Source organism: Felis catus, chromosome A2 (genome assembly GCF_018350175.1).
Source record: "Felis catus isolate Fca126 chromosome A2, F.catus_Fca126_mat1.0, whole genome shotgun sequence".
NCBI lineage: Eukaryota > Metazoa > Chordata > Mammalia > Carnivora > Felidae > Felis > Felis catus.
The window spans coordinates 91,869,116-91,892,768 of record NC_058369.1 but is presented as its reverse complement, the minus strand read 5'-3'; the positions used below and the strand labels follow the sequence as shown (position 1 = coordinate 91,892,768).

Below are 23,653 nucleotides of genomic sequence, written 5' to 3'. Positions count from 1 at the left end.
GTTGACAGCTCAGAGCCTGGAGCCTGCTTCGGATTCAGTGTCTGCCTCTCTCTCTGCCCCTCCCCCGCTCGTGCTTGCGCGGCGCGCGCGCGCGCGCGCTCTCTCTCTCAAAAATAAACATTAAAAACAAATTTTTTTTTAAAAGTTTAGAGTTTTATTAAGCCAAGTTGTAGAACATTGAGCAGAATCATGGTCTAATTAAATGAACATTTGGCTGTGAATCAGGAGAAATGAATTCCACTCAGTATTGACTCTATTCCTAAGAAGTTTTATTACCTTAGGCAGTTTCCTCATTTGTAAATGAAGACTGTATCTGCTCAATATACCCTATAATATTTGTGATTATGAAATGAGGCCTAATCTTTTTCAGACTACCTCTCACATATCCAGATTTAATTTTTTTTTTAATTCTAGAGCCTAGGCAAATGAATGAATTTGTCCATTCTTCTATAATAGTCCTCACTTTCCTATTTTCTTTCTTTTGCTTAAGACTCCACCTGTTCCTCTTCCCTGTTCATACCAAGCCTAGCTTAGATTGAGCCTTTATCTCCTGCTAATTTGAGGCCTTCAGCAATATTCGTATTTGATTCATTTGTTAACTGTTGGTATATTATCTTTTGAAATGTGTTCTCTTGCTATCTTTTAAATTCAATTTTCACATTTTATAATCTCAATATCCTGGTGGATTGGAGAATTTAGGGGTTTTTGAAGATTATGTTTTTAGTTTCATAGGCTAAGCATATGAAAAGATAGGTGTGGCACTGATAGGTGTGGTCCATGTCTCAAGTGAGGGTGGGCTGGAAAACCAGGGAAAATTCAGTGGATCAAGTCCTTGAACACAACCTCAGTGAAGGGTAAAAAATGGAGAATTAGCAAGACAGGAAGATTCAGAATTTGAAAGTGGATTCCCTTGAGACAGTATAATTCAGAGGCTGCTATGGCATCTATAGGAGGATAATGAGCTGGTTCATAAGTGATACATCATGTTCTGAACTAGATTGTAAATCCCTTAAGGGTCATACAGGATGCATACATACTGTTTGGCCATGACTATAAAATAGTTTACATATTTATCTCATTTCTTTCCTTATGTATTGATTGAGCACCTACAGTGTGCTATGATCAGTGAGAAAGGTTTACATAAGACCCCATAGAATTCTCCTTATGTAAATTTTTTAAATTTCTATAATATAGTCGTCCCTTATCTGCATGGTCCAGAAGCAGATGATCTTCCTTCTGATCTATTGTCAGAAGGTCAGTGGTAGCCTAACACTACTTCGTTCACCTCACTTCATCAGATCATACAGACATTTTATCATCTCACATAATCACAAGAAGGATGAGTACAGTATAATAAGATCTTTTGAAAGAGCAAGGGACCATATACACATAACTCTTATTACAGTATATTGTTATAATTCTCTTTTTAGTTATTATTAATTTCTCAATATGCCTAATTTATAAATTAAACTATGATAGGTGTGTATGTATAGGAAAAAACAGTATACATTGACTTTGTTACTATATGAGGTTTCAGGCATCCACTGGGGGTCTTGAAATGTATCCCCTGGCAGATGAGGGGAGACTTCTGTATTCCTGATAATCCATATACAATAAAATGCACACATTTTAAGCATACAGGATGAATTCTAATAAATACGTATATCCATGTAATTTATTCTAAAATCAAGATATAGAACATTTCTGTTTTAGAAGGTTATTTCATTCTTCATTCCGTTTTCTTATCCCATCAGAGGTAACCAGTTCTCTGGCTTCTATTAGCATAGTTTTTCCTATATTTCAACCTAATATAAGTGAAGTCATATAATTTATATGTTGTAACTCTGAATTATTTTGCATAAAATAAACCTTTTATGATTTATCCATGTTGCTATATGTAACAATAGTTTATTCCTTTTTATCACTGAGTAGTATCCCATGGTGTGAATATAGTGTACCTGGTGATTTATATTTGGATGGTTTCTTCTCACCTCTGACTTTTAGGAATAATGCTGGTATGAACATTTGTATACAGGTCCTTTTGTGGACATATGTTTTTATTTTTCTTGGAATTGCTGGATCATATGTTTACTGAATGTTTAACACCATGGGAAATTACTAAAGTTTTTAACTCTGCCCTCCAGCAATGTATAGAAGCCTCAGTTGCATCGTAGTCTGTGAGAGTGAAGAAATACCTCACCTAGTTTTTAAAAAAATTGACGTGAAATTTATACAACATAAAATTCACCATTTTAAAATGTATAATTTAGTGACTTTGAGTGTATTTATATTCTTATGCAATCATCAACGCCATCTAATTCCAGGACATTTTTAAAACTTTAAAAAGAAAGTTGATAGCCATTCGGCAGTCATTCCCCTAATCCCCCTCTCCTCAACCCCTAGCAACCATGAATCTGCTGTCTACATATTTGCCAATTATGAAAGTTTCATATAAATAGAATCATAAAATATGTCTTTTTGTGTCTGGCTTCTCTCATTTAGTATAACGTTTTCTCAAGGTTTACCCATGATATAGCATGTATTAGTACTTCATTCTTTTTTTTTTTTTTTTTTTGATTGGATAAAATTCCCTTGTAAGGATACACCACATTTGTTTATTTATTTCTCAGTTGAGCATTCAAATTGTTTCCACTTTTGGCTGTTATGAATAATAATGCTCTGAATATTTGTGTACAAGGTTTTGTTAGGCTGTGGTTTTAGTTCTTCCAGGTATATATCTAGTGGTGGAATTGCTTGGTCATATGAAAATTCTGTGTTTAACATTTTGAGAAACTGTCAAACTTTTCTACAGTGGCTGCATGATTTTACATTCCCTCCAGTGTATGTAAAAGGTTTCCCATTTGTCCACATACTCATCATTCATCAGCACTTAATGTTTTTTTTATTTTTCATTTTTTGAAATTATGCCCTTCTTACTGCTGTGAAGTAGTATCTTGTATCTATATGTTATGCTATGTTCACCAGAAGTATAGGTAGCTACCATATAATATCATAGAATCCTATCACAATACCATTAGCGATTATTTCCTGTTTCTGTATATTCTATATCCCAGTACCATATTCAATCCATAACTGAAAGAGTATCTCCCACTCCCCTTCACCCATTTTGCCTATTCCCTACCCACTCCCTCTGGCAGCCATCACTGCACTGTACTTATGAGTCTGTTTATGCTTTTTGTTTATTTGGGTTTTTTTTTTTTTTAATGTTTCACACATAGGTGAAATCGTATTTGTCTCTCTGATGTATTTCAATTAGCATAATACCCTCTAGGTCCACCTGTGTTGTTACAAATGGCTCAGTAATGGTTCTTTATGTATATTTACATATATGTATATATTCACCACGTCTTCTTATAAGTTCATCTGTTGGTGGATACTTGGGTTGCTTCCATATCTTGGCTATTTTAAGTAAGAGTACAGTAAACATAGGGGTGCATATATCTTTTTGAATTAGTGTTTTTGTTTACTTAGAGAAATACCCAATAAGTGGAATTACTGCATCCTGTGGTACTTCTTTTTTTAAAGTTTTGAGGATCCTCCATACTGTTTTCCACAGTAGCTACACCAATTTACATTTCCACCAACAGTGCACAGGGGTTCCTTTTTCCCTACATCCTTGCCAGTACTTGTTGTTTCTTATCTTTTTGATTCAGCCATTCTGATGGGTAAGGTATATCTCTTGGTGGTTTGATTTGCATTTCCCTGATGGTGAGTGATGTTGAGCGTCTTTTCATACGTCTGCGGCCATCTGTATGTCTTCTTTAGAAAAATGTCTATCTGGGTTTCTGCCCATTTTTTAAATCCTATCAATTATGTTTTTGGTGTTGTGTAAGTTCATTTTATATTTTGGATATTAACCCTTTATTGGGTAATCATTTGCATATATCTTTTCCCATTTAATATATTGCCTTTTAAAGATGGGTTTCCTTTGCCATGTAAAAGCTTTTTATTTTAGTATAGTCCTAATAGTTTATTTTTGCTTTTATTTCCCTTCCCTGAGGAGACCTCTACAAAAATGTTGCTATGGTTGATGTCAAGGAAATTACTGCCTACATTTCCTTCTAGGAGTTTTATGGTTTCAGGTCTCCCATATGAGTCTTTAATCCATTTTGAGTTTATTTTTGTGTATGGTGTAAGAAAGTGGTCTAGTTTCATTCTTTTGCATGTAGCTGTCCAGTTTTCTCAGCACCATTTATTGAAGAGACTGTCTTTTCCCCATTGTTTATCTTGTCCTTGCCTGCTTTGTCATACTTTAATTGACCACTTGATTAAGTGTGGGTTTATTTCTGGGCTCTCTGTTCTTTCTGTTCCATCAACAGATCTGTGTCTGTTTTTGTGCCACTACCATACTGTTTGGATTATTACAGCTTTTTAGTATATCTTAAAATCTGAGATTGTGATATGTGATACCTCCAGCTTTGTTCTTCCATCACAGGATTGCTTTGGGTATTCCAGATCTTTATGGTTCCACACAGATTTTGTTATTATCTATTCTAGTTCTGCAAAAAAAAAAAAAAAAAAAAAAAAAAAAAAAGTGGTCTTGCCATTTTATTTTTATGTATTTATTTATTTTTTTAACGTTTATTTTTGGGACAGAGAGAGACAGAGCATGAACGGGGGAGGGGCAGAGTGAGAGGGAGACACAGAATCGGAAACAGGCTCCAGGTTCCGAGCCATCAGCCCAGAGCCTGACGCGGGGCTCAAACTCACAGACCGCGAGATCGTGACCTGGCTGAAGTCGGACGCTTAACCGACTGCGCCACCCAGGCGCCCCGCTCTTGCCATTTTAATAGGAATTGCATTCAATCAATAGATTGCTTTAGGTAGTATAGACATTTTAACAATATTCTTCCAATCCATTAGCATGGGATATCTTTCCATTTGGTTGTGTTGCCTACAATTTCTTTCATCAGTGTTATATAGTTTTCATAGTACAGGTCTTTCACCTCCTTGGTTGAGTTTATTCCTAGATATTTTATCCTTTCTGGCATAATTGCAAATGGAATTATTTACTTAATTTCTGTTTTTGCTAATTTGTTGTTAGTGTATAGAAATGCTACTGATTTCTGCATGTTAACTTGTATCCTGCAGCTTTACTGAATTCATTTATTCTTTTTTTTAAACCATTTTATTTATTTATTTTTTAACATGAAATTTATTGTCAAATTGGTTTCCATACAACACCCAATGCTCATCCCAACAGGTGCCCTCCTCAGTACCCATTGAATTCATTTATTCTAATAGCTTTTTGATGAGTCTTTAGAGTTTTCTATATATAGTATCCTGTCATCTGCAAGTAGTGACTTCTTCTTTATCAATTTGGATGCCTTTTATTTCTTGTCTGATTCCTGCAACTAGGACTCCAGTACTGTGTTGAATAAAAGTGGCAAGAGTGAGCATCCTTTTCTTGTTCCTGATGCTAGAGGAAAAGCTCTATATTTATAAGGAAAAGCTCTCTATTAATAATGTTTGCTGTGGATATTTCATATGTAGCCTTTATTATGTTCAGGTATGTTACCTCTAAACCCACTTTTTTGAGAGTTTTTATTATGTATGAGTGTTGGATTTTGTCACATACTTTTCTGCATCTGTTGAAATGATCTCGTGATTTTTATCATTTGTTTTGTTGACGTGGTATATCACAGTGATTGATTTGTGAATATTGACTCATACTTAAATCCCACTTGATCATTGTGAATGATCCTTTTAACTTATTGTTCAGTGTGGTTTGCTAACATTATGTTGAAGGCCTTTGCATCTGTGTTCATCAGAGATAGAGGCTTGTAGTTTTCTTTTTTTGTAGTGTCTTTGTCTGGTTTTAGAATCAGATTATTGTTGGTCTCATAGAATGTATTTGGAAACTTTCTTTACTCTCTGTTTGTTTGGAATAGTTTGAGGACAATAGGTGTGAACTCTTCTCTAAATGGACTTTTGTTTGTTGGGAGTTGTTTGATTACTGATTCCATTTTGTTACTAGTAATTGGTCTGTTAAGATTTTCTATTTCTTTATTCAGTTTTGGAAGATTGTATATTTCTAGGAATTTATCCATTTCTTGTAGGTTGTCTAACTTCCAAACATATAATTTTTTATAGTATTCCCTTAGGATTTTTTTGTATTTCTCTGGTGTCAGTTGTTACTATTCTTCTTTCATTTCTCATTATGTGTCTTTTTTTTTAAATGAGTTTTATCAATTTTGTTTATATTTTTAAAGAACCAGCTCTTGGTCTCATCAATTTTTTTTTCTTTTTCTGGTCTTTATTTCATTTATTTATGCTCAAGTATTTCCTTCCTCCTACTCATCTTGGGCTTCGTTCTTACTAATTCCTTTAGGTATAAAGTTAGATTTTTTTGAATAATTTTCATCTGTAGGTAGGCCTTTGTTGTTATCAACTTACCTTAGAAGTGCTTTTGCTATATCCCAAAGATTTTGGACCATTATATTTTTGTCTAGATGTATTTATTTATTTATTTATTTTATTTAAAAAGCATTTTTTTTAATGTTTTATTTATTTTTGAGAGAGAGGGAAAGACAGAGTGTGAGTGGGGGAGGGGCAGAGAGCTAGGGAGACACAGGATCCAAAGGAGGATCTAGGCTTGAGCTGTCAGCACAGAGTCCAACATGGGGCTCGAATCCGTGAGCTGCAAGATCATGACCTGAGCCGAAGTCTGATGCTTAAATGACTGAGCTACCCAGGCGCCCCTAGTCGTATTTTTTAATGTCCTCTGATTTCTTGGTGACCATTGGCTGTTTCTTGCCATGTTGTATAGCCTCCATGTGTTTGCATTTTCTCTCTTTTTTTTCTTGTGATTAATTTCTATTTTAATACTGTTGTGGTTGGAAAAGATGCATGTTATTCCACTTTTCTTAAATTTATTGAGACTTGTGGCCTTAATGTGATCTATCTTGGAAAATGTTCCATGTGCATCTAAAAAGAATATGTATTCTGTTTTTGGATTAAATGTTCTGTATATACCTGTTAGGTCCATCTGGTCTAATGTCTTGTTCAAAGACTTTGTTCATTTTTCTTATTGATTTTCTGGTTGGATGATGTATTCATGGATATAAGGGGTGTTAAAGTCCCTTACTATTACTGTGTTACTCTCAATTTCTCCCTTTATGTTTGTTAATGTTTGTTTTATGCATTTAGGTGCTCCAGTGTTGGGTTTGTGGATATTTACAACAATTGTTATACCTTCTTGTTGAATTGCCCCTTTATCATTATGTAAATACTTTGTCTCTTATTACAGTCTTTGTTTCAAAGTCTGTTTTATCTGATTTGAGTTTTTACTGAGATCAGATACCAGCCTTTTTTTTATGCTTCTGTTCGTATGGTGTCTTTTTCCATCCTTCCACTTTCATTCTTTATGTGTCTTTAGGTCTGAAATATAGTCTGCATATAGATGAGTCTTGGTTTTTTGTTTTTGTTTTTGTTTTTGTTTTTTCAACGTTTATTTATTTTTGGGACAGAGAGAGACAGAGCATGAACGGGGGAGGGGCAGAGAGAGAGGGAGACACAGAATCGGAAACAGGCTCCAGGCTCTGAGCCATCAGCCCAGAGCCCGACGCGGGGCTCGAACTCACGGACCACGAGATCGTGACCTGGCTGAAGTCGGACGCTTAACCGACTGCGCCACCCAGGCGCCCCGAGTCTTGGTTTTTTATCCATTCCGCCATCCTATGTCTTTTGATTTGAGCGTTTAGACCATTTACATTTGAAGTAATTTATTGATAGGTGTGTACTTACTGCCATCTGTTAATTGTTTTCTGGTTATTTTTGTAATTCTGTTACTTTTTTTCCCTCTTGCTGTCTTTCTGTGTGATGACTCAGTAGTGTTTTGATTGACTTTCTCTTTATTTTTATTTTTTATTTTTTTGGAAAGAGAGAGGAAAAGAAAAAAAGCATGAGCAGGGAAGGGGCAGAGGGAGAGGAAGAGAGAAAATCTTAGGCAGGCTCCACACTGAGTGGAGGGGCTTGATCTCACAACTGTGAGATCATGACCTGAGCCATAACCAAGAGTCAGACACTTAACTGACTGAGCCACTCAGGAGCCCTGTGGATGATTTTTAAATTTACATGAGAGACCACAGGGCCAAGAACAGCCATGACATTTCTGAAGAACAGGTAGGGTGGATTTACCCTACCACATATATAAGCGCCTATTACAACTACATAATAATGCAGTGTGGTAAGGTTTAAGTATGGATAAGTTTAACAGAATAGAATTGAGAGCCTAGAAACAGTTCCACAAAGCACCTGTTTAGAGGAGAAAAGAGGGATTATTTAGTAATTGGACCTGGAGAAAATAGTTACCTGTTTTCACCTGGAAAATGATGCAATTGGCTCACTATTTCACATGCTATTTAAAAAATTCTGCTTAAAGGTGCCTAGGTGGCTCAGTCATTTAAGTGACTGACTTTGGCCCAGGTCGTGATCTCACAGTTCATGAGTTCAAGCCCCATGTGGGGCTCTCTGCCGACAGCTCAGAGCCTGGAGCCTGCTTCAGATCCTGTGTCTCCCTCTCTCTCTGCCCCTCCCCAACTTGTGCTCTGTTTCTAAACATTTAAAAAAAAAATTTTTTTTTTTAACGTTTATTTATTTTTGAGACAGAGAGAGAGAGAGCATGAACGGGGGAGGGGCAGAGAGAGGGAGACACAGAATCTGAAACAGGCTCCAGGCTCTGAGGAGTCAGCACAGAGCCTGACATGGGGCTCGAACCCACGGACCGCGAGATCATGACCTGAGCCGAAGTCGGACGCTCAACCGACTGAGCCACCCAGGCGCCCCAAAAACATTTTTTTTAATAAAAGATTACACTTAAAGAATTAATATCTGTTCAGTAGCACAACTTCAACACACCTAGGGAGGCATATGTTTTTTGGACTTTTAAGTAAGGAAAGATTGCTTAAAGAGGAAACAAAAAGGTATTGTCTATAAAGGGAAAGATAGATAAACTACACTACATTAACAATATAAGAATTTTGACCCTGGGGGCACTTGGGTGGTTCATTTGGTTAAGTGTCCAACTTCGGCTCAGGTCACGATCTCTCTATTCACAAGTTTGAGCAGTGCATCAGGCTTTGGGCTGACAGCTCAGAACCTGGAGCCTGCTTTGGATTCTGTGTCTCCCTCTCTTTCTGCTTATCCCCCACTCACACTCTCTCTTTCTCTCTCTCTCAAGAATAAATAAATATTAAGGAAAAAAAAAGAACTTTGACCCTTCTCTTATACCATACACAAAAATCAACTCCCAAGTGGGTTAAGATTTGAATATAAGGTGTAAAATTGTAAAACTGGGGCGCCTGGGTAGCTCAGTCGGTTGAGGTCATGATCTCACAATTCGGGATTTCGAGCCCCGCATCAGGCTCTGTGCTGACAGCTCTGAGCCTGGAGCCTGCTTTGGATTCTGTGTCTCCCCCTCTCTCTGCCCCTCCCCTGCTCTCTCACACACACACACACACACACACTCTCTCTCTCTCTCTCTCTCTTTCTCTCTCAGAAATAAAATAAAAACATAAATTAAAAAAAAAGATAGCAGTTAACATATTTGACTGAAAAAAATTAAAAATTCTGATGATACGAAGTATGTGTTGATTTACTGTCCTCCAACTTGGGTATTGCCCTAATCCTTTTAACTAAAGCCTCTCCATCCATTGTTTGGTTGAGTATTATTTTGTCACTAATTAAATTTATTTCTTGCCCCAAGAAGGGCTCGTTCATTATTCATGCTTGAGAATGTTTGCCTTTTATACTTGAAAATCACCTTGGCGGTGTATACCAAACTATTAATACTAACTTAAGTACTGTGTAGAATGCAGAAAAGGTGTAAAAAATAGGAGCTGGGGGACTTGGGGAAAAAGCTTTTCTTACAGAATGTTTCTTTACGAAATATACTGAGTTTACAGGATATATTAATGTTAAAATCATTTCCCCCAATAGAAGAGTAGAAGGATGCAAAGAAAAAAGATAAGTAGGATGATAGGACTGTAAGGAATTTAAAACACTGGAGAATATGTTATAAGTTCTAGACAGTCCTCAGTGATTATTACTTCCCACTTTTTCTCCACCTGCCTCCAAATCTGTGGTTATGTTGTTCATTTTTTCCCATATTATTTTTCAGATAAATTGAAAAAGAGACTAATTTTTCAGATCTCATTGTTAAGTAGATTATGATCTTATAAAAATTGCTGCTATAATTTTTTTAAAATACTTTTCTATTAAGAAGAAATAAAAAGTCCAATAACCTTAATTCTGAGTTCTCAAATGTTACAACTGAATTTCTGACTTACATTCTATATAATTCTATATAATTGTTAGAAATATATCAGTTTTTTTGACTCTCTTTTCTGGTTTGAGCATATTCAGGTTAACAACTTTGCTGGAAAGGATGTCAAAATAAAGCATTGTAGGCCTTTTTAGTTTTCTGGAGGAGGAGTACACCTATATTCTAGCATATGTTTATTATTTTTCCACTTAACTATGTTCAAATAAACAAATGTTAAAAGTATTTTCTTGGACTTGACTTGAAGTTTCTACATAAATTTCAGGAACTAAAAAAATTTCATTGTTCAAATTTTCCCACATACAGAAAAATACAGAACAGTGAAAAACTTATGGTATATTTACCACCTAGATTTAGGAGTTTGTTTGTTTGTTTTGAGAGTGTGTGCACAGCAGGGGAAGGGTAGAGGGAGAGAGAGAATCCTAAGCAGGCTTCATGCCCAGCGTGAAGCTCAATCCAAGAGTCAAACTCTTAACTGACTGAGCCACCCAGGCACCCCAGCAGATTATTAACATTAGTATATATATTTGTTCTGAAGTATTGTAAACTGGAGCTATCATAACACTTTAGCTTTATAATACTTACACTGTGACTCTCTTTAAAAAAAAAAAAAAAAGACACTTCTGGGAGTGCCTGGGTGGCTCAGTCCCTTAAGTGTCTATTGATTTCAGCTCAGGTCATGATCTCATGGTTGTGAAAGTAATCCACATTTGGGATGCGCTCTCTCTGCCCTTCCCCCTTCATGGCACACACACTCTTTCTTTCTCTTTCTCATTCTCATTCTCTCTCTTTCTCTAAAAATAAATAAATAAAAATTCTAATTGAAAAAAAGACACTTCCAGTATAACCATAGTACTATTATCTCATCAAACAAAATCAATAATAATTGTTTAATATCTGATATGTAGACGATGTTTAGATTTCCTTATTTACCCTCAAACTGACTTTTAAAATTTCATTTATTTGAATCAAGATGTATTTGGTTGGTTACTCTCACAAGATTCCCTTATACTAGAACAGTTCTCCCTCCCCTGCTTTTTTCCCACCTTAATTTCATTTGTTGAAACCAAGACAATAGTCCTATAGAGTGTTACAATTTCTCCTATTTTGTGGTATTCTTAACCATGTTACCTGAGTCTCTGAATTTCCTATAAATTGGAACTTAGATCCAGTGGATTGTTTAGATTTAGATTAAACTTTTTTCCTAAAAAATACTTCATAGATAGATAATGCTGAATAATTTTGCAGCACAAAATCTTACTGACTCAGTGATGCTAAGGTTAATCAGAGTGTGCAGGTTCTAGAATTGTTTTGGGTTTTTTTTAGCAGAATAAATTTACAGTGGCAATATTCCTCAAAGTGTGTAAAAGAGGATACTCAGTAAATATTTGTTGATTTGTCTTTTGTTTTTTTTTTTACATACTCCTTTCCTTAGGTTCTCCTTTTCTTGTGTGAAAAAATAAGACAATTACTTTCATTTTTCACTACAGATTTTCAGCTACTGATGTTACAAACAAAATATTGCAGCATAGAGTTGAGGAAAAGACTTAAACCAGGTGAGTAGTAAGAAAAGTCCGAAGAAATGATAAGACTACCATTTTTATGAAGTTCATTATTGGGATGATTGATAAAATTGGAATATGAACCATAGGATACTCTCTAAATTAAGTTTCCTCAAATTGATAATGTTACTGTGAAATGTAAGAATATTCTGAGGTAAGGCACCCGGATGACTCAGTTGGTCAAGCATCTGACTTCGCCTCAGGTCACGATCTCACAGTTTGTGCTTTTGAGCCCAGGTCAGGCTCTGTGATGAGACAGCTCAGAGCCTGGAGCCTGGTTCAGATTCTGTGGTCTCCCTCTCTCTCTACCCCTCTCCCATCATTTTATAGATGATTTAATGCTCTGTCTCTCTCTTTCTCTCTCTCAAAAACATAAACATTAAAAAAAATTTTTTTAAGAATATTCTGAGGTTTTTAGGATGAAGAGTTGTGATGTATTCAACCTACTTTCAAATTGTTCACAAAAAAATAAGTGGTACCAAAGTGTGTTTGTGAGAGAGAGAGAGAGAGAGAGAGAGAGAGAGAGAGAGAGGGAGAGAGGGAGAGAGAGAGAGTTTGGTGAAATTCTGGGTTAATAGGAACTCATTTATTTCCAGTGAAAGTATAAATTGGTCCAGTCTTTCTGGAAAGCATTTTGGCAATTTATCTCAAGTTTTTAGTTAAGCCTAGTAAGCTTACTTTTTCTTATATAGTAATTCTAGGAAGACTACAAAAAACTATGTATACGAGGATATTTATACAAGAGTGTATGAGTGAATGAATAATGAAAATTTGACAGTGACCTAAATATCCAACAATGTGAGACTGATTAAATATAATCAAAAACTCAAAGTATTAGAAATGATAGTATAGGGGCGCCTGGGTGGCGCAGTCGGTTAAGCGTCCGACTTCAGCCAGGTCACGATCTCGCGGTCCGTGAGTTCGAGCCCCGCGTCAGGCTCTGGGCTGATGGCTTGGAGCCTGGAGCCTGTTTCTGATTCTGTGTCTCCCTCTCTCTCTGCCCCTCCCCCGTTCATGCTCTGTCTCTCTCTGTCCCAAAAATAAATAAACGTTGAAAAAAAAATTAAAAAAAAAAAAAGAAATGATAGTATAAATCTATATTTTATTGATACAATGTCTGTAATGTATTTTTAAGGGTCCACACTGCTACTAAACATTATGAATAGTATTAACCTATTTGTTTTTTAAAAAAGATGCATGTACACAGGTATACAAATGTTTGTACGTGTTTGATTTATTATGTGTAATCTGCAGGTGCATGTGTGTATATGTTATATACATGTACATATATATGCATTTGTGTGTACATAGACATTTGGAAAGGTGATACCCTTATATTGCTAGTGGTTATTTTTTTTTTTTTAATTTTTTTTTTCAACGTTTATTTATTTTTGGGACAGAGAGAGACAGAGCATGAACGGGGGAGGGGCAGAGAGAGAGGGAGACACAGAATCGGAAACAGGCTCCAGGCTCCGAGCCATCAGCCCAGAGCCCGACGCGGGGCTCGAACTCACGGACCGCGAGATCGTGACCTGGCTGAAGTCGGACGCTTAACCGACTGCGCCACCCAGGCGCCCCGCTAGTGGTTATTTTTGAATAAAAGGTTTATAAGTGGTTTTTATACTTTTTTATATTAACTGACTTTTAAGAAAAGAGTATATATTGCTTTTCACATCAAATTTTTCTAAGATAATGCTTCTTTTGAAGATTATGTGTTTTTATTTTATACCTTTGGAGCAACTTTTGGCATGCATCAGAAATAATGATATATTTGCTAGCTCTATATTAGAGTATATACATAGTTCTTATGAGGCTAAATACACAGATTCTGGGCCTTGTTGATCAGGTGCCTTCATTCTGTTACATGGCCAGAGTCTGTATTCTTACTGCTCTATGAACTGTCTTACAAATGTGATGCTGCTCACACAGCTTAAGTACACTACCATTTTTGGAAAATCAGAGTGCATGTTCTATTAATGACAATTGTGTAGTTAGTGCCTTTGTGTAGAACTTATATATATTTATTTTTGATTGTGGTCAACAGCACGTGCTTTGATATTAATGCTGGCTACTGTTTTTATAGATGATTTAATTTTTAGCAGTCAGATCTGAGGGCATTTTCATTAAACTCCTATTTTAAATTTTGATTTTCCTTAACAGATTTTTCTTTAGTCAGTTAAAAATATGGATCCTGAGTCAGAGGGACCACAGATTATCAAAGTGACACCCCTTCAACAAATGTTTGCCTCTTGTACTGGAGCTATCCTGACATCACTAATGGGTAAAATAATGTTAATGTTACAGATTATGTAACTGTTACAGATTTCCATTTGAATTTACTGTCTGAAATAATGATAGTATTATCATTCATGCTTCATCATATCTCTCCATCAGCGTAACATAAAAATAACTCTGGAGAGAGAATCAAGAGACTTGAATTTTATTACAGTCTTTGCCATTCTTAGGCTGAGTGCAGTTTGAGACAGTCCCTACTTCTCTCTGAACTTCATTTTTACCTATGAAATCAGGGGCTCAGACCAATATTGAAGTGCCTGTCAATATTGAACTTTTATGACTCTATTAGCCTTTTTTAAAAGGAAACAAGAAAATAGGATAAAATATTAGTATAATGAATGATTTAGAACTTGGGCAACTTATGGTAGCAACAAATACAAGTTACGTTTTCTTTTGCTTGCATTAACAGTGAATTTCTTAAATTCCTTTGGCCACATTTTCTGTTTTTTACAGTCTATTTCTTCTAGAGAAAGACAAACAATATAGTTAGGTGATAGATGGCTAGTTTATTTAGATAAGATAGCAGATGATTAGAACACATATAAATGTATTACTGTTGGATGTGCTATCTTACTTCAGTTAGTGTTGTAAAGACCTTAAAGATAATCTAATGTGACTTCCTCATTCTCAGATAAGGAAAAAGTTTCTTCAACCACTATTCGGCATTTTTTCCTACTTGGATAAAATAGCATGCAAATGAAAACAATTCTCCTTTACTGTGCTATTCCCAAATGGAGTAACACAATGTGACAGTAAAGACGATTTATGGCTGGCTTACTCACTTTTTCATTATCTATAGTTTTTATTTGATATAGCTAAATTTAATGTGTTAGAAAAACTAATATTGTTGATTACTTGTAATAGTTATTCTCAAATTTTTATATAGACTTCTAAAACTTTTATTCTTTACCTTAGATGATGTAGTTTCTTAAAAATACTAGTATTTTAGGTTTGGAATGGAATTATTATAGAAATATTATAAATGATAGTTTAGTGATGAGAGAAGTAATTGTCTTCTCATTGATCCTCTTTTAAACAGAATTCAAGGGCAAAAAATTAGAATGTTACATTTAAAACCACTTTGAGATAAATAATCTTACTCATATAGTCATGAAGAGGGGTATGATTTGCTACATTTTGTCATATTTGGACAAATATCTGTATAATTTACAGGTATTATTAATTAAAATTTATGTTTCTTCATAGTGACTCCTCTGGATGTCGTTAAAATTCGACTGCAAGCGCAAAGGAACCCATTTTCCAAAGGTATGTGTACTAGTTATCCTGAAAATCTTGTTAGGTTTTTAAATGTTACTTTATTCATTTTTGCTTGAAAAAATATTTTTTGTTAATTTTTTAAAGTTCATGCCTCTTTATCCTCATGCAGAAATGCTTTTTGGCACGTACTTAGTTGTACGTGATGGAGTCTAGCCCTAAAACAAATATATATAAAACACTTATAACTCTTTTATATAGCTGATTAAAGTATCGGGTGATTTAATATTTGAGTATGTGTCTCACAAGAGCACAATTAAAAGTGTAAGGAATCTTAGACTCTAGCTTCCTCCTTAGTCTGAGAGTTCTGCCCATCCTAGAACATTCATCCAACAGTCATCCAACTGGTGCGTGAATATAGTGCTTAGAAATCATTATTTTATCAGGATAGTATGGTTTATGTGAATTTGAAAAGAGTAGTCATGTATTTTTATTAGATGGGAAAAAAATAGCAATTCCTTTATCAATCTTCCACAATTTTATAAAGATGATATTTTAAACATGTTAAAATTTTTTTTAATGTTTATTTATTTTTGAGAGAGAGAAAGTACAAGGTGGGGAGGGACAGAAAAAGAGAGGAACACGCAAAATCCAAAGGAGGCTCCAAGCTCTGAGCTATTAGCACAGAGCCCGATGCAGGGCTAAACCCATGAACCACAAGATCATGACTCAAGCTGAAGTCGGATGCTGAGCCAACTGAGCTATTCAGGTGCCCCTCAAACATGTTTAAGTAGCAGAAAACAGATTGCTTGGACTATGAGAATGTTGGCTTGGACATAGATGCCCCTCTGATGAACACAGTACTGAGATGGAATGAACAATAGGCATATTTCAGATGGAGGAAAGTATACATGGATTATAGGAGAGTAAAAGGGAAGGTAGTTTCCTACACATTTAAGAAATCCTTAAAAGCAGAAGGAGACACTTAGACTTACATATTATGAAACTCACAGAATTATACATGGTTGAACAGAAAAGGTAATTTTGGCAGCTAGAGTGAGTCCAATAATTGGAAGGAGTTGCTATTAGGGAAAGTTGTAGTAAATTAGGTGGGAGCTGATGAATGTCTAGATTGAGCAGTATAAATAGAGAGCAAGGGACAAAGCATAGCACAATTTACATTGGTGAGAAGAACCTTTTTAAATAGTGTATTTTTCTAATTGGGATATAATTGACATATAACATTGTATTAGTTTTAGGTGTGCCACATAATGAATTAATGTATGTGTGTATTGCAAAATGATCAACCCAGTAAGTTTAGTCAGTGTTCCATCACCTCACACAATTAACATTTTCTTGTGATGAGAACTTTTAAAATCTACTCTCTAAGCAACTTTCAAGTGTACATTAGAATTATGTGTATGTTTTTATTTATTTATGTCTGTTTCACTTATGATAGTCCAAAAAAAATTTTATTGCCTGAATTTCCCTTGTATACCACAGTTTTCTTCTTGTCAAATAGGATGTACACCCATGTTCTCTTTTCAAAACAGGTTTTCCTCCTTTATTTCCCCCCTGTATTCCCTCATATACCCTAAAAGAATTTATTTCTGTGTGCATTTGCTTTCTACATTCTGAAAATGTAAAATTTACTCTATTACTTTTCACTACTTTGAGTTTAGAGACTAGTGCTATGCCATAAGCAAATCAGCGTATGTATTTTTCATCCTAAAAGGTGAAAGCAAAGGTATATCTCTTTTCATAATTTTCTAGTCAACTCCTTGTACTTTGAATTTGTTCATCTGTAAAAATAACATAGTTGTGTGAAGTAGGTTTTGACTGTTGGGATCTTCTTTGTAGGAAAATGTTTTGTATATAGTAATGGACTTATGGATCATCTATGTGTTTGTGAAGAGGAAGGCAACAGAGCATGGTATAAGAAGCCAGGACGATTCCAGGGTACATTGGTAAGGAGATTATGTTATTTATAATCACAATATGTTTTCTATTTTTACGATTTATGTATGAAAGATTTTTCTAATTGTGAGAGAGTAAAAAGTCCATGACACAGTTAGCACAGTTATCCAGAGGCAGGAAAAGTCAAGTACTGCTTTGCTTTTAATTAATTTATTAACTTTCTTTTCATCTGTTTGTACTTTTTTGTGTGAAAAGAAAAAATGAACTTTTTGATTTTGACATAATTATAGATAATAACAATTTTAAGAAAAATATACAGACAGATCCCATATACCTTTTTCCTACTTCCCCCCAAGTGGTAACATCATACAAAAGTGGTACCATATCACATCCAGGATATTGGCATTGATACATTTAAGGTGTAGAACAATTCCATCACCACAAGGATCCTTCCTGTTTCCCTTTTATAGCCACACCCATTCCCTTTGTGTTCTCAACTGCTCCTTACTTAACACCTGGCAGCCGCTAATGTGTTCTTCATTTTTTTAAAAAAAATTTGTTAATGTTTATTTATTTTTGAGAGAGAGAGAGAGAGAGCGCGAGCGAGCACATGAGCAGAGGAAGGGCAGAGAGAGAGGGAAACAAAGAATCCGAAGCAGGCTCCAGGCTCTGAGCTGTCAGCATAGAGCCTGACATGGGGCTTGAATCCACAAACCGTGAGATCATGAACTGAGCCAAAGTCGGATGCTCAACTGACAGAGCCACCCAGGTGCCCCATGTGTTCTTCATTTATATCATTTTCTCATTTCAAGAATGTTCTGTGGATGGAATAATAACATATATAACATTTTTGGATTAGCACTTTTCATTTATCATTATTATCTGGAGATTCATTCAGGTTGTTGCATTTATCAATAGTTTGTTCTTTTTCATTGCTCAGTAGTTCCATGGTATTGATGTACCACAGTTTGCTTTTTGGGTTGTTTCTAGTTTGGGGCTGTTTCAAATAAAGCTGTTACATAGATTTATTTCCAGGTTTTTGTGTGAAAGTATTAAAAAACAAAACAAAACTACTCACTGTTTTTTTTCTGCGAACACTCTATTTACAACATTTCTCAACCAGATATGTGGGTTTTTTCCCTTATTCCAAACAATTCTTCAAGTATTAATGAACACCAGCTAGGTATCCTAGAGTTTAACTCCATTCTGACACCATAGGACTATTCCCACTTCAGATGCCAATCATAGATCAGGTTGTCACCTGTGTTTCTGAGTAACTGGCTGTAAACAAAGGTTCCTGCAACCCCCTTTTCAGATTCAGTGAATTGCTAAATAGCTCACAGAACTCAAGAAAATGGTTTACTAACTAGATGACCAGCTTTTTATGAAAGGGTACATCTCAGGAATAGCCTGGTAGAAGAGACACATTAGTGCAAGACTCTGGGGGTGGGTATGGAGCTTCATTCTCTAGGTATGTCACCCTCCTTGAATTTTCATGTGCTGTGCTCACCAAGTTGGAAGTTTTTAAACCCCATACTTGAGGGATTTTTTTAAGGAGGCTTTGTTATATAGGCATGATTGATCAAATTATTGGCCTTTGGTTATTAATGTAACCTCTTGTCCCTTTTTCCTCCCCAGAGCCCCTGAAGTTGGGGTGTGGGTTAGAGTAGTGGAGTGAGACTAGAAGTTTGAGCCCTTTAATCACATGGTTGGGTACCCCAGCAGCCAGCCCCCCATCCACTGCTTATCTAGGGACTTTTCATGTTTATTTTTTATTTTTTTCTTTTTTCAGGGAGAGGGAGAGAGCATGTGTATACTAGCAGGGAGAGGGGCAGAGGGAGAGAGAGAATTTTAAGCAGGCTCCATTCTCGGTATGGAGTGGGACTTGATCCTTGACCCTGGGATCATGACCTGAGCTGAAATCAAGAGTCAGACAGGACTACTCACCTGACTTGAGCCACCCAGGTGCCCAGTCCTGAGGGACCTTTCATAAGTCACCTCCTTAGCATAAATTTGATGGGGTTTGAAAGAGATTTGTTACATGTCATAGACTGTAAGTCTAAAGCTTTCTTTTGGCCAGCAAAAGAGCGGGATGCATGATGAAAAGCAAGAGATGGCTAATGTCTGGGAAAAGACAAGAGCCCTGAATCAGGGTTTTTATTAGCCCCATTTTTATTAGGATCAGAAGGCTTGCAAACATGATGGGCATGTACGAAGAAGCAATGAATCTGTGAACATTAACTTGGGGACATGAGGAAAAGGGGGTCTTGAAGATATTCGGGGTTAGGGGTTTGGGTTAAAACAAAACAAAATCTGGGCACCAGGCAGTTGGGCAGAAGGTTGTTTATAGTGGACGTGAAGTACCACCTCCGTTTATCTTAGCTAGACTAGGGGAAGAGACAGATAGGACACTTGACCTCAGAGTTAATAAGGCACCTTTCTTTTGTTAATCATGTCAGCTCTGGGCAGCTTCACCTGCATCACAGCAGTCTATAGCTCAATTTACCTGTTTATGTAACTTGGTCCTTTCCTCCTGTGAAAGCAGCTTTTTGCTATAGTACTAAATTGGGGGGCACTTCTGCCCTGAACACCTAATCTTGCTTACCTCATAAATCTTTGTATTGGGCGCCTTTGTGCCCTTCTCTATCCTGGGGTTCCTTTGCACCTCCCTATTGTTGGGGTGCCAATCTTGTTTACCCAAGCTCGGGTGTGAGCATCCTATGGCCTTGTATTTCTTTATGCCTTGTTAACCCATTGGTGTAAGCCCGGGGGGGGGGGGTTCCTAAGTTTATCCCCCACAGTTATGAGTAACAAAAGATACCCTTTTCACCTTTATTCTTTGGAGCTTTTTAGGACTAAGGAAAAAGGCCAAATATTAGAACAAAAGATGCTTCACTGCTCTTTATCAATTAGGAAATTATATTGATTTTAGGAACTATGTGCCAGGAACCATGGACAAAGACCAACATGTATATTTCTAATTTTATAAGTCCTAATATCATCATAAGTCTTCATTTTTCTGGGATAAATGCCTAGAGTGCAGTTGTTAGGTCACATGGTAGTTGTATGTTTAGAGTTTAAGAAACTGCCAATCTGTTTTCTAGACTAGTGGTACCATTTTACATTGCCAGTGGCAGTGTGTGACTGTTCTAATTTCTCCATATCCTCACTAGCCTTTGATGTTGTCACTTTTTAGCAGTTTTGATAGATGTCTAATGATATCTCATTGTGGTTTTAATTTGCATTTCCTTAGTGGCTAATGATGTTGAACATCTTTTCATATGCTTATTGTTTATTAGTATATCCTCTTCAGGGACATGGTTTCTCATGTCTTCTGCCCATTTTCCAATTGAACTCTTTGTATTTTTACTGTTAAGTTTTGAGAACTCTTTATAAAATCTAGATAAGAATCCTCTCTCGAATGTGGATTTGCACATATTTTTTCCACTCTCAGACTTACCTTTTCATCCTCTTGAACAGTCTTTCATGGAGTTAAAGCTTAATTTTGATGTAGTTCAACTTGTCATTTTTTTTCTTGCTTTAGGTGTCAAATCTAAGAATGCTTTATCTTTAATAAGTTTTATAGCTTTATGTTTTATGTGTAAGTCTTTGATCCATTTTGAATTATTCTTACATAAAGTATAAACCCAAGGTTGACCTTTTCATTGCTTTTGTTCATTTTGCCTGTGGGTGTCTAGTTGGATTTGTTAAAAGGCTGTCTTTCCTCCATTAGGTGCTTTTGCACATTTATCAAGAATCATTTGGGCATACTCTGTGGCTCTAGTTGTGAATTCTTTACTCTCTCTCATTCATTTTTTTGTCTGTTACCTATATCAGTACCACATAATCTTTTTTTTCTTTATTTAATATATTATTGTTTTTTAAATTTACGTTCAAGTTAGTTATCATATAGTGTAACAATGATTTTAGGAGTACATTCCATAATGCCCCTTATCCATTTAGCCTGTCCCCCCCTCCCACAACCCCTCTGGTAACCCTCTGTTTGTTCTCCATTATTTAAGAGTCTCTTATGTTTTGTCCCCCTCCCTGTTTTTGTATTATTTTTGCTTCCCTTCCATTATGTTCATCTGTTCCGTGTCTTGAAGTCCTCATATGAGTTAAGTCATAGGATATTTGTCTTTTTCTGACTAATTTTGCTTAGCATAATACCCTCTGGTTCCATCCACGTAGTTGTAAATGGCAAGATTTCATTCTTTCTGATTGCCAAGTAATACTCCATATTTTATATATACCATATCTTCTTTATCCATTCATCCATCAATGGACATTTGGGCTCTTTCCATACTTTGGCTGTTGTTGATAGTGCTGCTATAAACATTGGGGTGCATGTGACCCTTTGAAACAGCATACCTGTATCCCTTGGATAAATGCTTAGTAGTGCACTTGCTGGGTTGTAGGGTAGTTTTGTTTTTAATTTTTTGAGGAACCTCCACACTGTTTTCCAGAGTGGCTGCACCAGTTTGCATTCCCACCGGCAGTACAAAAGAGATCCTCTGTCTGCATCGTCCCCAACACCTGTAGTTGCCTGAGTTGTTAATGTTAGCCATTCTCACAGATGTGAGGTGGTATCTCCTTGTGGTTTTGATTTGTATTTCCCTGATGATGAGTGATGTTGAGCATTTTTGCATGTGTCTGTTGGCCATCTGGATGTCTTCTTTGGGGAAGTGTCTATTCATGTCTTTTACCCATTTCTTCACTGGATTATTTGTTTTTTGGGTATTGAGATCACACAGTCTTAATTACTATAACTATATAAGCCCTGAAATTGGGTAGACTGATTTCTCCCACTTTATTTTTATTTTTCTTGTTCAAAGTTGTTTTAGCTATTCCTGAAGTTCCTTGGTCTCTTCATATAAATTTTAGAAAAATATTTTTATATCTATAAAAAATGTCACTAAGATTTTTATAGAAACTGTGTTAAGGCTATATATCTCTTTGGGAAGAAATAACATCTTTACTGTGTTGACAATGAGACAGATTAACAGGAGAAAATCAAACTTAATTACATATGTACAGGTGCTCTGTAAGATAATACAGCCCCCAGGCAGGCATTTAAGGTTTATATGCCACCCACAGTTAAGAAGGGAGAGGGGTCTGGGACTTCAAAGGAATAAAGACAATTCACAGGAATATGAAAAAGTAAATGTTTGGTAAATAATGTGTGCTGAACCACATAGAAACATTGGGACACAGGAATTTTAACAGATTTTGCTAGATTTCTCTCTACCACACCTACTTTATATTATACTATAGTTATCTATGGTGAAAGCTCCCTTCCTAGAGCACTTCCTCTTTCTAAACTCTTTTAGACAGAAAGAAGGTCAAAGTTTCTTCCTGAACCTTATGTTTCTTGAAAATATTCAGCCTAAAATAATCTACATGTCAAAAAGTCACATTTTGTGGTGGCAAATTTTGCTCCCCATAATGGCATATAATTGAATCATGTTTTTTGAACTGTCAGTTTTTATCTTTTACCAGATGTATTTAGACTACTGATATTTAATAGAGTTACAGATATATTAGAACTTAATCTTCGTTAAAAAGCAAAATTCACTGACTAAATTTGAAGATCTAATTGGCTTTATTTCAACAATTCATGATTTGGCCAGTGTTGCATCTAGCAAGTAGAAAGGAGCTCTGAGGAGCTACACCAAACAGAACACTTTTATAGGCAGAAGAAGATGGGGCCAGGAAGTTCTGCTAACCAGGAGTGGATTGTTACAGGCAAGGTCACCTTCCTCTGAGGGAAGGTGGGGGTCTGTCTGGCAGATTACCTCACCAGTGCTAACCTGGTAATTACACATTGACTGATTAAAGGTCATGTTCTTAGGAGAGGCTGAAACTGCAGTTAGGTTAGGTACTCTGCTGGTTGTGCTGACATAGGGGTGAGCATACGTGATTCCATTTTGGTTCTGTTGTCCCATTGTTAACAGCCTACCATTTCCTTTTTTGCTTTCTCTTTGTTTTCTGTTGCTGTTTTATTTTTCCTGCCTTCTAATGTGTTACTTGAACATTTTTTAGAATTCTGTCTTTATAGGGTTTTTGGGTGTATATTTATTTGCTGAGGCTTCCTAATTTTTTGGATGTGTTTGTAAATGATCATTCAGTGATTTCTCTGTTGACTGCTTTAAAATCTATGTCAGATAATTTTAATATTCTTTTCTCCGTGTTGGCGTCTGTTTATTGTCTCTTTTCATTCAGTTTGACATCTTCCTTTTCTTAGAATGACAAGTGATTATTTATTTTTTTTTTTTTGAAACCAAGAAATTTTAAGTATTACATTATGAGACTCTGAATCTCACTGAAACATTCTATTGTGACTGGCTTTTTAGACAATGTT

At 35.9% G+C, this 23,653-nt stretch overlaps 1 protein-coding gene across 9 annotated transcripts in view; it reads left to right on the top strand.

The window, feature by feature from the left end:
• The window catches only part of SLC25A40 (solute carrier family 25 member 40), a 68,932-nt gene that overhangs the window by 2,617 nt on the left and 42,662 nt on the right, over positions 1–23,653 (top strand). For all 9 annotated transcript variants that reach the window (XM_011280365.4, XR_002153645.3, XR_006594187.1 and 6 more), the window contains exons 2-5: positions 11,794–11,859; positions 14,026–14,146; positions 15,367–15,426; positions 17,236–17,342. In XM_011280365.4, coding sequence (XP_011278667.1) covers positions 14,050–14,146; positions 15,367–15,426; positions 17,236–17,342 — 264 coding nt within the window. In that variant the 5' untranslated portion in view covers positions 11,794–11,859; positions 14,026–14,049. The remainder of the gene's footprint in view (positions 1–11,793; positions 11,860–14,025; positions 14,147–15,366; positions 15,427–17,235; positions 17,343–23,653) is intronic.